Source organism: Heteronotia binoei, chromosome 21 (genome assembly GCF_032191835.1).
Source record: "Heteronotia binoei isolate CCM8104 ecotype False Entrance Well chromosome 21, APGP_CSIRO_Hbin_v1, whole genome shotgun sequence".
Classification (NCBI taxonomy): Eukaryota; Metazoa; Chordata; class Lepidosauria; order Squamata; family Gekkonidae; genus Heteronotia; species Heteronotia binoei.
In genome coordinates this window covers 79,868,531-79,882,717 of record NC_083243.1, presented here as the reverse complement: position 1 = coordinate 79,882,717, position 14,187 = coordinate 79,868,531, and the positions used below count along the sequence as shown (strand labels likewise).

General features: G+C 45.5%; 1 protein-coding gene across 1 annotated transcript in view; it reads left to right on the top strand.

The window, feature by feature from the left end:
- Window positions 1–14,187, top strand: part of LTK (leukocyte receptor tyrosine kinase) — a 208,051-nt gene that overhangs the window by 73,707 nt on the left and 120,157 nt on the right. Inside the window, exons 2-4 of the mRNA XM_060263328.1 lie at window positions 4,558–4,671; window positions 11,609–11,761; window positions 13,660–13,876. Coding sequence (XP_060119311.1) covers window positions 4,558–4,671; window positions 11,609–11,761; window positions 13,660–13,876 — 484 coding nt within the window. The remainder of the gene's footprint in view (window positions 1–4,557; window positions 4,672–11,608; window positions 11,762–13,659; window positions 13,877–14,187) is intronic.

Below are 14,187 nucleotides of genomic sequence, written 5' to 3'. Positions count from 1 at the left end.
GAACTCTCCGCACACCTTTTGAAAATCCCTTTGGATGGGGGTATAATGGATTCCCGTCATTTGGATGCCCAGGGCCTGGAATCAGGACTGACCTAGAAGGCTGCACAGCCGCCCTGAGCCTGCCTCGGCGGGGAGGGCAGGATATAAATAATTTTTTTTTATCACCCTCCACCACAATGAGGGGGAGCTCACCCTTGAACTTTCCGTACCTAATGTGGACCTGGCCCACTCCCCAAACTGCAACCTCCCGCTTTTGAAAATGAGGTTGGTTTTAACTGATCTTCCCCCTGCCGGGGCACATCTCCCTGAACATGCAGGCTAAAATGACCGTCTGGCCCACCCCAAAGTCTACCTCCATTTTGCAGGGCTTGCCTTCCATGAACACAGTCACGTAATAGTTATCCGGGGAGGGAATGGGCAACTGGCATACCTGAAGTGGTGAGTGCCTGGATGTCATCCACTACTGCGACCTCATGGCGGTGGCCATTCTGTTGGCGAGGAAGTTTTCCTTGGAGCATTGCCACCAACCGGCACACCCAAGCTATGTGCCCGGCCTTCCCACATGTATGGCAGGTCGTGCTCCTGAACTTGCACGTGCGCCGCTCGTGTGGTTCCCCACAGCTGGCGCAGGTCTTGGGGGTGGTTGATTCTGTTGCTCACAGCCTAGGCTTTTGTTGGGTCACCCGATGCAGCTTGAGGGCGTCGTCCCCGTCTGAGTTGTCTGATTCTGCAGTCAGTTGCAGCTGGTGGGTGCTGGTCCCTGGGTGGGTGCTGGTCCCTGGTGGGTGCTGGTCCCTGGCTTTCTCTTTGTGCACATCCTTGGCGGCGGCTGTTTGTAGGGCCTTCTCCAAGGTCGACTTTCATTCTGTCATGATTTTCCAATGTGCCTTCCCATCCCTGAGGCCATGAGTGAACTTCACAAGCAGGTTCTCCTCCAATTGTGCACCATACTCCGCCTTCCTGCCCAAGTCTCGCAGACGGGCTAGGAAGGTCGCTATGGTCTCATTTGGCTCCTGGAAGCTGTTGAGGAACTGTAGTTTCTGGGTGAGGAGAGTAGGCTTTGGGATGAAATGGCCGGTCAGTGCTTCGATGATCTTGTCGAAGGAAGACGCCTCGAGTGTCTCTGGCATGACCAGGCCCTCCACTAGCTGTAGTGTGGCGATGCCGCAGTTGCTCAGCAGGATGGCCTTCTTTATTTTGTGTTCATCCTTGATTCGCTGTACCCCGAGGTGGTACTTGAGTCTTTGACCCAGGTTTCCCAGGCCTCGGGCTGTGCCATGTTGAACTCTGGAATGGAGTTTTGCGAACCAGATGCAGCAGCCATGATCGGGCTGGGCGGCAGTGCCTGTTGCACGGCGGCACTGGAGCTCGGTGCGCTTGGTGGTGCCGGGGTACCCTGGACTTCTTTCATCCAGATCCCATCCTCGTTGCCGCTATAATATAGTGGGTTGTATGCACAGCAGTGTCTCGGAGTCAGTGATAACAAGCTCTTTAATAGGAATCACATAGTAAACAGTTACAATACAAGACTAGCGTTGGGGCCGAACTTATATACATATTCTGGGTTCCTGGGCAAGCACGTTATTGGGTCATTCAAAGCGGCAGGGACTTTTGATTGGTCCTGGGCTGCGGGGGTTTGAATCCTACAGCCCTTTGTTCCCAAGTCCCCAAGCTCAGTTTGTATGGCTCCAATGAGCCAGGCAGAAACACCAAAGTCTTCCCTTGAGTCCACATACATAACAACCCCCAACTAGGGATTGGCAACCCTACTGGGTGACCTTTTGTCCATCACCCTCTCTCAGCCTAACCTACTTCACAGGGTTGTTGTGAGAATAAAACAGAGGAAAGGAGAATTATGTAAGCAGCTTTGGGTGCACCTTGGGGAGAAAGGTGGGTTATAAATAAAGTAAGTAAATAAATAAGTTATAACCTCTATTCCTTATTTGTTACCATTGAGGCAGATTAACATTTATTATCATGCATGTTAAAGGTGGAGGGGCGAAGCATCCTTTCACTACTTGGTAGATTATGGAGAAATATTAACTCCCCCTTTTGTTCATATAGGGTTACCATATATTGAAAAGCAAAAAAGGGGACATATTTCAACAAAAAATTCATTTTTAATACCCTTAGTATTTAAGCTGTGATAATTGCTACTTAATAGGAATATTCCTGACCTTCCAAGCCAAAAAAGAGGACATTTCCATAAGTTTTTTTTAAAGCCCATAAGAGGACAAACATCAAAAAAGGAGGACGTTTCTGCTAAGAAGAGGACATCTGGTAACCCTAGTTCGTAATATTAACAAATGTTTGCTCCTCTAGTAGTATTAAATGCATTTTAAATTGTCAACCAGCAACACAGAGTTGTCAGTCCCCAGCTGGGGGCCGAGGATCCCCTGATTTGGAGGTCCTCCCCCTGCTTCAGGGTTATCATAAAGCAGGGGAGGGGGTAATTGTCCACAGGGCACTCCATTATACCCTATGGAGACTGGTCTCCATAGAGTATAATGGAGAATTGATCAGTGGGTATCTGAGGCTCTGGGGGAGCTGTTTTTTGAGGTAGAGGCACCAAATTTTCAGCAAAGCATCCTCAAAATTCAAAAAGATTGGATCAGGGGGTCCATTTCTATGAGGCCCAAAAGAAGGTGCCTCCATCCACCATTATTCCAATGAAGTGAAGGCATTCAAAAGGAGTTTGGTCCCTTTAAATGTGATGACCAAAACTCCCTTCTGAGTTCAATCATGCTTGCTACAACCTTGCTCTTGGCTCTACCCCCAAAGTCTCCTGGCTCCATCCTCAAAGTCCCCAGATTTTTTTCACTTAGACTTGGCAACCCTAAATGAGAAGTTGATGCTGAAAAATAAGAGGAAGGGAGAGAGAAATTACATGACAGGGATAGGTGAATGGCAGATCATGAAAGGAAGAGAGCAAAATGAAGACGTAGAAGAGTGTTGGAAAGTGTTAGAAGAGTGTTGGAAAGAGAAATGTAGGAAAAGACAACAGAAGGTGGCGGGTTCTTTGGCTTGGGACCTCTGAATTTTGTCCCCTGCTCCCCCTGGCAGTGGCTCTGCTTCTGGGTTATTTTCTGTATCATACTGGAAATTGTTCCTATAATCCAGCCTGTTCCAAAAAATTTCAGTTAAAACTAAAAACACAGGAGTAAGTTGATCTGGTTCTTGTAATTAACCCAATAGGCCATTCTGCCAATCCCGAAAGGCAGGGCTTCTTTGGTCTCCAGTGGTCTCTCCAATTGTGGTCACTTTCTCTGTCCACTTTCTCCAGTGTTATTTTTCCAGAGCTGCTGATGTTGTCCAGGTACATATGAATCAGCAGTCTTCATTAATAGGTATTGCCTGTATTTCTGGATGTTCAGATTTCTCTCTTTTTCTTCCATTTTTGCTTATTGCTTTATAACACCCACATCAGCTCAGACATCTCTGTACCAGTTCATAATACAAGGTGATATCTCAGCAGATTGAATTCTTTGTGTTGCATGAAAAATGCATCTTCTTTTCACCAAAGGAAATTTGTTCAATCATTTTCTCACATTTTAAGCATAGTAATATCTCGTTCACTGTTTTTCTTTGGTCATGATTCTACTTTCCTTTTCCACTTTTCAGCCTTTTTCTCATGTTGTTTCTTTTTTATATGGTCTCCCCTTCCCCAGTTTGCTGCAATGTAATTTAATTTGTGTTATTTAGTCTATGTAAATAATTTTTGGTTATTCTGTTGCTTGGTGAGATTGTTGTTAATGGTGGATTTTATTAATGCATTGTTAATTTTTACACTCCATAATAAAGTTCTTAAATAAGATCAGTTATAAATCTTTTTTTAATTTTGATTGGGCAGTTAGACTACAACTTTTGTTTAAGATAGACATGGGGAAAAATACAGGGCTGTAGAAGGCCAAGCAATAATGGTTGTGCTTGGGAAATGTAACTATTTTTCTGGCCTGTAAATATAGCTAGCATTCAAATAATTTTTTTGCAGGCACATAAAAATTTGACTGCATAATTCTAAATAACTGCTTAGAATGACAATTAATTCTTACACCAGCATAACATGGGCAGTAAATTTGATAGTGAAAAGACTTATTTCTTGATGTTTGGATCTTAGAAGTTGCCTTAGATGCAAAAAAAAAAAAAAGACTGGATGATACAGAAAAAGAATATAAATGGATAACTCCATCTGACTCCCAGTTAAGTACAATCGCATTCGCTTTGCTGCAACAAGCAGAACTTAGCAACAGTGCACCTTCTGCAGCATCCCTGGTAAGGGTTGCAGGGTCATTTGGAAGCATCCCTCTCTATCCCAAATGTTTGGGTTCTTCCATTAGGCATTGATACTTTACATAAGTGTCATTTTCATTCTAGATCTGCATAACCAAATAATGCCATTGTCATATAATGGAGAAAGTAACAATTAATTGCTTTCCATGTAACATTGTTGGATCATTAGTCACACTTTTATCAGAATTATAAAACCTGTTACCTATATGAAAATGAAAATTTGAACTCTTTCTGTGTCTTACTAATGTACTCTTGTCTTTATTGCAGTTGTTCCCAATGCTTCCAGACACTATGAGAAAAATCCCTCCTTCTCTTATGCACCTCCAAGGCTTTCTCCAAGCAGAAATGGGATGGTTTCATCTGATCAGTCTTCCAGTCCAGGTACTAGAGCTCTTGTTCTCTTTCACAGGGAGTTCAGGAAGAGAAGCTAAGCATATTTTCTCCATGGCATAAATATGGGCATGATGTTACTTCCATATTAATATTTGAGCCTTCGTAGGTCTGTGTCAGCATATAAAATTCATTTGCACCCAATGGTAATTTCATGGTTAATCAAGAAAATAAACTAGCTAAGAATATGTCCACACAAATATCATTTCCCACTATAGAGTAACTATGGAAGAAGCTGTGGTTTAGTGGCGGAGCAACTGCTATGCATGCAAAAGGCCCCAATATCTCCAGTTAAAGACAGCAGTGTTGTGAAAGATTTCTCTACTCTGCTACTAAGCCAAAGTGCTGCCACCAGCTAGCATAAACAGTACTAAACTAGATGGGCCAATAGTCTGACTTGATATAAGGCATCTTCATATGTCTGTATGGGTGTCACAATGGGCTTGATCCAAAAATCACCCCATAGTAAGTTTACACCTACGTGGAAGTTTTTTCATAACATTTTGTTGGAAGCAGCTTAAGTTTGGCTTCCGCTGCATATTTTGCAGGGCATGTCTCTTTCTTAGCTAATGGTCATTCAGTGGGTTTCATCTTGGAATTAAACCTTGGACTGCAGTCACACAGACAGTTTGGTCTGATATAATTGGGGTACCCTTGCAGGTTTAAAAAGCATGATCAGACAGTGATATATGCCTTCTGTGCCCCAGTCATCACCACCCCATTCTGCCCTGTCTTCAAAATGGAGTTAACAGACACCAGGGAAAGTCTGGTCTTTAAGGATGCCACTGCTTTCACCCTACGTTTCTGGCCATCTGAACCCTCTTGTGAAGTCAAGCCATTTGAGAAGTCTGAACCTTCCCTTCCATTACTGCCTCTTTTTTCCCTTTTGGATCAGGTAGTGATGTAAGCATAAGTGCCCCTGGCATTGTCAATCACCATGGCCAAGTAGTCATTCTGGATCAAGAGAACCCGGGGGAGTTGTTTTTAAGCTACAACCCCCCCTCCCAAAAAAGAACCCCCTCTCTCCTATTTCTACATCAGAGTTGCTGTTGGAGAGCATCCCATGATTGACACAAAGGTAAATCTTCCGGTTGATGGGACTATTCTCATGTAAACCTGTACTTTACCTCCCCCATGTATTCCATGGAAGAGAGGCAAAGAGAAGGAGACTGAGATGGGTCAGAGTACTTGACAGAGGGATTGTGGAGCTGTCAAAAAGGAGCTGGAGCTTTGGATATGCATTGGTAAATATGGGGGGGGGGGGGGAGGATGCTGCAACAATCTAATCACTCAACCATGGGGTAAGCACACAGTGAAGCTGGTTCAGGGTGGGAGATCTGATCAAAATTTCCCAATACAGAATAAAATGGTGTAATTAAAGGTGCAGCCAGATTGCACCAAGCCTTGGTCTCTGTACCTGTAATGTACTGAGAACCGAGACGGTTTGAAGGCAACATGGTTTATTCAGTAGCACATTACAAGAGGGAGAGCACGCGGGCTGGGTCCCGCTTATATATATTCCCCGGAACTGCCCCCTTGTCTGACCAGTCCAATCCTGGTCAGTCAAACTTTCCACCACAGATCTTGATGGGCGGGGCGTCAGGCGAACCACATCCGGGGACCCACAGGTCGCCTCAGTAGCGATCGCCATGCGGTACAACAGCTTATGTTCAAGACATAACACTCCTCCCCTCCTTAGCTCAGGACACATAATCCCGCAAGTAAGCGGGGGGCATGCGCTCCCTGGTTGACCTCCTTGGGGTTACTAGTGGAGTTGGAGCAGTTTCAGGTGCCGCAGGGGCCATGGCTGCTGTGGCGGACGGGGCGGCGACTTCCCCGCATGAGAGAAACCCCGGCCTATGGTTGTCTGTGCCCTGCTGCTCGTCAGATGTCCCTACTCTTGGGGAGTCGCCCCCGCTTTGGTGTGGCTCTACCGTCCAATCGGCCGAAGCAGTTGGTGGGGGCAGGGTGGCTCTCTGCATGGGCACGGTTGTGGGTTCCTCCTCACTCCGTATTGCAGCCGGCTCGTCCGGCAAGGTGCGGCAGCGCATTTGGTCTATATGCCTCCGCAGTATACTGCCTCACTCTGTTAATACGTCGTAGTTGCGGGACCCTATTACTCATAGCACCCGGCCCACTACCCACTCGGGGCCGCTAGCGTAGTTCATCGCGTACACCGGATCCCTTGGGAAGAATCCCCTGGCCGCTTCTCTGATCTCGGGGGAACTGCGGATGTCGGTGGCCCGGTCAGGGTGCAGCCGATCTAATCTAGTGATTAGCTTCCGTCCCATTAACAACTCGGCTGGGCTGACCCCAGTGACTGGGTTGGGGGTTATCCTATTATCGAATAGGAAGGCGGCTAGGTGGTGGTCCCAGTCCCCCTGCACGATACAGCCCAGGGCTTCTTTAGTGGTGCACACCATCCGCTCTACTTGGCCGTTGGTGGCCGGATGGAAGGGGGCAGACCGTATGTGCTGTATTAGGTATCTCTGCAAGAACTCCCGGAATTCCCGGGAGGTGAAAGCTGTCCCATTATCAGAGACAATGGTGTCCGGAATCCCGTGCGTGCTCAGGACCCTGCGCAGCGCCCGGATCGCCGCCGCTGTTGAGGCTGAAGCTACCGGAATAACTTCCAACCACTTGGTGTACGCATCCACCAGGATGAAGAATATTTGGCCCTGAAAGGGCCCTGCAAAGTCGATGTGTAGCCTAGACCACGGCTTCCTGTGTGCTTCCCAGCATTGAGCGGGGGCACTGGGCAGTTCGGGTTGGGACTCCTGGCATGCTTTGCACCTCCGGACCCACCCCTCTATCTCTTCGTCCATCCCTGGCCACCATACAAAGCTGCGTGCTAAGGCCTTCATCTGTACAATCCCTGGATGTGTTTCATGAAGAGCCTCCAGCACTTGTCTCCGCAGCAGGGCGGGGGGGAGGACCACCACCCTGCTCCCCCATAAAAGACATCCCTTGTGGGAGGATAGTTCTTCCTTGCATGTTGTGTATGCCCTGAACTCTTTGCCCTGTTTTCCCTCTGGCCATCCCCTTACCACCCAGTCAAAAACCCGCGCAAGTATTTTGTTGCGCCCCGTAGCTTTCGCTACCTCTGCTGCGTGTAGGGGTATCTCCGGTAGCGTTTCGATGAGCATCACATGGTGGGCTGGGGCCGGATCGAGGTCTATGGAGGATAGCGGCAGGCACCAAAAACCCTGTCTACAAAAGAACAAGCAAACAAATGTAGCTACCCAAAATACATCAGGATGTTACTTTCAGTTGATGCAGAAATCACAATTCATCAAGTAGTTATATCATTAATTAGTTTGCTGAGTGATTCGATTCCCTAGGTTATAAATAGCAAGTCTGTGCATATGATAGCGCTGGGATGTGTATCCCCAGCACAGGTACCAAGGAACTGTGCAGTGGACAGTTTTACTCAGCACTCAGGGCTGTTTCTCTGCACAAGTGATAGAGGTTTACAAGATTATGCATAGGATGGAGAAAGTAGAGAAAGGAGTACTTTTCTCCATTTCTCACAATACAAGATCTCGTGGGCATTCAATGAAATTGCTGAGCAGTCGGGTTAGAACGGATAAAAGGAAGTACTTCTTCTTCACCCAAAGGGTGATCAACATGTGGAATTCACTGCCACAGGAGGTGGTGGCGGCTACAAGCATAGACAGCTTCAAGAGGGGGTTGGATAAAAATATGGAGCGGAGGTCCATCAGTGACTATTAGCCACAGCATATTGTTGGAACTGTCTGGGGTAGTGATGCTCTGTATTCTTGGTGCTTGGGTGGGGGGACAAAGTGGAAGGGCTTCTAGCCCCACTTGTGAACCTCCAGATGGCACTTGTTTTTTGTTTTGTTTTTTGGTCACTGTGTGACACAGAGTGTTGGACTGGATGGGCCATTGGCCTGATCCAACATGGCTTCTCTTATGTTCTTAAGTGGGCCCTGAGACATTAGCAGCACTAGCTGGGACTTGGCTTGACAAGGGCTTCATCCAAGTACAAACCTTGTCTCTTCTCTCAGTCCTTGTTTGCCAGCACAGCAACAGCTTCATAGTTAGACAACAAGTTTCTTTTGGCACTTGGACCAAAAAAAGAAAAAAAGATTGCTTCCCTCTATTTTAGACAGTGGGAGGGAAGGCAACATGGTATAGCCCAAACATGTCAGATCTCAGCAGCTAAGCAGGTACTTAGAGACCACCAAGGAAGTCCCACCTCCCTTTTTACTGACTCTCACCAGTTCTTGGCATTATGTGCTCCTAGAGCATATTCTATTCCGTCCTTCTTTGGTGTGGGGGGTAGTCTTTAGTCAATTTACAAAAGTCATATTTTTCTGCACACAGGTGGGATTCCTTCAGTATATAGATACCCATGCCTTGTCAGTGAGTGTCTTTCACCCCTACTTTTATGGCTGGCACAGGAGCCAGCCCCTTTTTTATTAGGTGTAGGGACCAGTGCCTCCTCTTAAGCACCAGCATACTGCATAGCACAGCTGGAGATCTGATTAGTCAAGGTACAGCTTGTTCTGTGGTGTGGGCATTTTGTAGTCCTGTAATCACCAGGAAATGAAAAGCATATAATACAATTGGGAGGGGGGCTGTACTTTATACTTCCTCTGTATTCTGCCTGTGTTATTTCTCACTTCTACAAAGAATCTGATCAACTCAGTCATATTGCTTTAGAAAAGGATTCATTGGCCACTTGCTTTTCCCAGAAATCTTTTATTTGTTCCCCCAGAGAGCCTTCATTTCAACTGTGCAATGTAAAAGCAGACTGTATATGCTTAATCAGGTCTTACTAGAAATTTGTATTTGTCTGTTTTTCAAGCCACAATCATGCTGGCTTTATGTAACATATGTTGTCAATTTGTGAGAGGGCTGGCAGTTGATGAACTGCCTGCATTTTACTGGACCATGAAATGCCTTAGCAAAATCACCAATTTGTACGATGGTGTGGCATGGTTGGTTTGCAAGTAACAGTAACTCCCTACTCCCTACATGAGAGAAGGTATTTTCCCTTTCATGTCACAGTCTGAGTAAGAAGGTAATATATTTTTGAATAACTGATAGATATCTGGATATACAGTTAATGAGAACCATGTGTATTCTGATGGGTATGGATAGATTTTGCTTCAAGCTAATCAGACAAATTGCTTTCTTGTTTTGTGTTCTTTCTGGATCTATCTTACAAGTGATTGCAACTAAGGAAATAGGGATAGATCACACGCACCATTGATACTGCCTTTGGAACAGCATCTTTTAAAAACATTCTAGTACCCAAAATGCAACATAATAGCCTGATTTCCTATGTTATATTCTATTTATACACTTGTACACATACTAGCAATGTCTAGATCAGGGGTGTCAAATGTGCAGCCCGGGGGCCAGATCAGGCCCCCAGAGGGCGCCTATCAGGCCCGCAAGCAAAACTACTTCCTTCTCCCTCTCTTTCACTTCCTTCTGCATCACAGTTTACTTTGCCAGGCTTGCTCAATCACGCAGCAGCTACAGAGCAAAACCTCTATTTTCTCCATTGACTGAGGCCCCTCCCTTGGAGAGAAAGGGAGGGGAGGTAGAGCTTGCTTTGCCAGGCTCTCTCAATTGCACAGCAGAGCTTCTGAGCCAAGCCTTTCTTCCTTCTATTGGCTGAGGCTCTGCCCACTCCTCATTCCCTAGGGAGGGAGGGAAAGAGCCAGAGCTTCCTTTGCCCAGTTCCCTTGATCCCACAGGAGAGATACAAAAAAAGCACCTTTAGAAGAAGAAGAAAGCACCTTTGTGTCTTTTATAAAGTTTGTATCCCTGCTTTCTGGCATTACATTTTATGACACACATGTCCCGGCCTGACAAGATCTCATTATGTCATATAATTAATGAGTTTGACACCCCTGGTCTAGATGAACCATTTTTAAACATAATTGTACTGAGGCTCATTGCTAGGCTTTTCTTTTGCCAACTGGAAAGATTTTTGAATTTAAAGTGAGTGCCTTCTGCACTCCAATGCACCTGTACTGTGCTCCTTAACCAAAATAATGGATATGTGGGGTGAAAGGAGAAGGTTGCTAAATCATACATAGGTTGTTGCTAGATGTCGGCTTTATCATTGGAATGTTTCAGAGGGTAGCCATGTTGGTCTGCAGTAGAACAGCTGGATTGGAGTCCAGTAGCAGCTTTCAAGAGTCTTTGAAAGCTGATACACTGAAACTCTTGTTGGTCTCCGAGGTGCTACCAGACTCTAATCTACCTGTTCACTGGAATGTGTTGATTATAATGTAAAAACATTATGGATTTTGACTGGCAAACATCTCTGACACAGCACCTGTGCAAAAGCCACTGCATGTTCAGTACAATAGTACTGGAATTCAGAAGACACTGGGTTTTGTTGGTGCCCATCAGTATTTGCTCTGAGAAAAAACTTTTCAGCATTTTTCTTTGTTAGCTGTTGTGTGGCACAAAGGATCACCTGAAAACTCACATCACAACTTAAGGGTAAAGACAGACTAACGTTAAAAGAGAGCTCTTAGAATGCTCCCCAAAGTCATAGAATCATAGAGTTGGAAGGGTTCTCCAGGGTCATTTATTCAAACCCCCTGCACAGTGCCGAAATTCACAAACACTTCCCCCACACACACTCAGGCCAGTTCCACACTAGACCTTTAATCCTGGTTCAGCTCTGTCCTCAAAGTGATTTTTTACCTTAGAATCAGTGACACCTGCTCCACATCCAGAAGATGGAACAAAAAAAAAACCCTCTCCTGGATCCCTGGCCAAACTCATCAGCTCAGCTTCATCCCAGTGTCGCACCTAAAATGATAGCTGTACACATATTGATAAACTGAATGCTGGCTTAGTTTATCAGTCTTGGTCTTCCCCAGTAATAACAACAGCATATAATGCCCTGTTGATTCTTCTGTGTTTCCAATGACAGAAACCCCATGTAACTTTGGATGGAATTGCTCCTGGGTTACATCAGCTGATGCCTCTGGAAAACCGGACTGGATGTTGTCTTCAGTACTTGCTTTGTCTTCTCAAGAACAGCAGCAGATTATGGAGAACAGCTCAGCCAACAGATACTTAGAAGGTAGTTGTACATTTGGGAGCCAGCTATCCTTTCCTCATTTATTTGGATCCACAGAGGTATCCTACACTGTATTTAAGAGTGCAAAGCACCAAACAAAAATTAATGGATTAAAGCTAATTGATTTTTCATATTAATTAGTCTTTGGCTCATGCAAGCGGCACAGACATACATAATATTTTCCATATGAAAACTCTCCATTCATTACACTGCATCATGTGCTAAATGCTGTTTATGTATTAAAATAATTATAAGGAATACAATAGATATATTGTATGATTTAAATAGCGCCTCCATTGCAAAGAACTGGCTCTTCCTTTCTTCATCAGAATCCTGCACATTTCCTCCCATATGAAGTAAAAACCCAGGGCCAGCTGACACCATGTTATTAGCAGTGGTGTGAGAGCTGCTTCCCCTGGCTGCTTCTTGTGTTTCTCCAGAAATGTTGGGATCCAGGAACCATGGAGCCCCGCCCAATGACATGGTTTGCTACCAACTCTCTTCCTCTCTCCCCTTAACAAAGGTGGTCAAAAAGGAACCACATCACCGCCAACACCCATGTGATGTGTCCAGCTGTCTGCCTTTCCCTCCCCAACATTTTGCCATTGGACAAGCAAGAAGGAAAAAGGATTTGTCATATCTCATTGAACTTTGGAGCAGGTAGAACCTGTGTTGGTCTCTCATACTGCATCTACCTATGCCAACACAACATGAAAGAGGGAGCTGCCCCATGGTTCTCTATATGGGAGAACTTACTGATCACAGTAAGTTCTGGAGCAGGCTTTCTATTTCAAAGCTAAAGAGGATGGAGAGAAGAATTGTTCATCCTGTTCCAGAGTCCAGCACAACACAGTGAACTGCCCCTTCTCCTCTCCCACACAGAAGAAGGATAGGAATTTTTTTCCTCTGTTAAGCATTTGAAATAGGCTTTGTGCCTGCTCAGAAGCTCATTGCAAGGCAGCAGAGAGCTCCTCCAAGATCTGCGGTTTTTAAAGAACTCAGGGCAGGAATCTATGAGTAGCTGGGTTTCCTGTCTCTACAAAAGCCATCTAATATTTAAAATCAGAACATGAACGTAAGTTGCACTGAGATTCTCTACAGACACTAACCTTTTCATAAATACATACATCTTCCCTATTTTTCATTGTGGAGCTGGGGTCCAATGCCCGTTGTCACTCTTCAAGAAGATGTTGAGATCTTCATTAGACATACTGCACTTCCTGCCTCTTTCTCTGAGGCAGAAGAGTGGTCTGAAGGTTCATGCCACCTTGGTTGTGGGACCCCTATTTATTTGTCTGGGGCTGAGCCTTTTGGTACCCAGTGAAAGACATGCATGTTTGCCCTGGCATTTGTTGATTCTTATCTTCCCTTTCCCTTGAAATTACTGTGGGTTGATTTTATATGGTCTTTCTTTTTTCTTTTTTAACTTGATCTGCTGCTTCAAAACTGGTGTTTTTTTATGGGTGTATAACTTTGCTGCTTTTATCTGTAATCTAGTATATGGGAGTAAATCCTATTAAACTCAGTGGAGCTTAGTTCTGAATGGCTGTATATAATATACATTTGAAAACTCTGGGTGCAGAGCCTCTTGCTCCTTGGCAGTGCCATCCGTTCAGGGCTGCACCCTTCTAAGCCCATTGGCTTCAGTGGATTCAGAAAAGTAAAACTCTTGTTTAGATTGGCACTAATATATGAATATATGACCATTTCAGCTCACATTTCTACCTTCTTTCTCCCTCGTCTTAGTTTCTTTTTGCCCTCTTTGTCTTTCTCTTCCTATTTCTCCTTACCTTTTCTCTGTATTTTCTTCTTTCCTCTGTGTTTAGGCTTCTGGTTTCCATTTAATCTCCTCCTTTTTGTTGTTGTTGTTGTTAACTCTCCCCCTCCCTTCTTCCTCATAGGGGACATTCTTCTTCTGAACTTCAGCAGGATCCCAGAAAGGTGCATGTTCAGCCTTCACAGCCCAGTCCTGCCTTGGAGCTCAGATTCCTGTCTGTTGGAACTTGCAGTGCATGGACAGGGCTTCACTCTAGCAGGACTTTCTGTGGAAATTCAGTATGTGGACTCTAACCACAGCATCCCCATCCCTCTGCAGGAGGGACAAGAAGAAGATGCATGGTAAGATTTATTCAGGAGGTATGGGCTGGGATGTCACCAATATGCCGATGACACCCAGCTCTATCTATTGATGGGTGGTCAGTCCAACTGTACCCCGGAAAATCTAGACCTGGCTCTTCAAGCCGTAGCATCTTGGCTCAGGCTGAGTCAGTTGAAGCTGAATCCGACGAAGATGGAGATTCTCTACCTGAGCCGGGGTGGTCCAGGATGGGGAGATCCCTCTGCCGGCTCTTGACGGGGTGTCACTAATACCGGCCCCTAAGGTCAAGACCTTGGGTGTGCTCCTTGAGTTCTCTCTTACAATGGAGGCC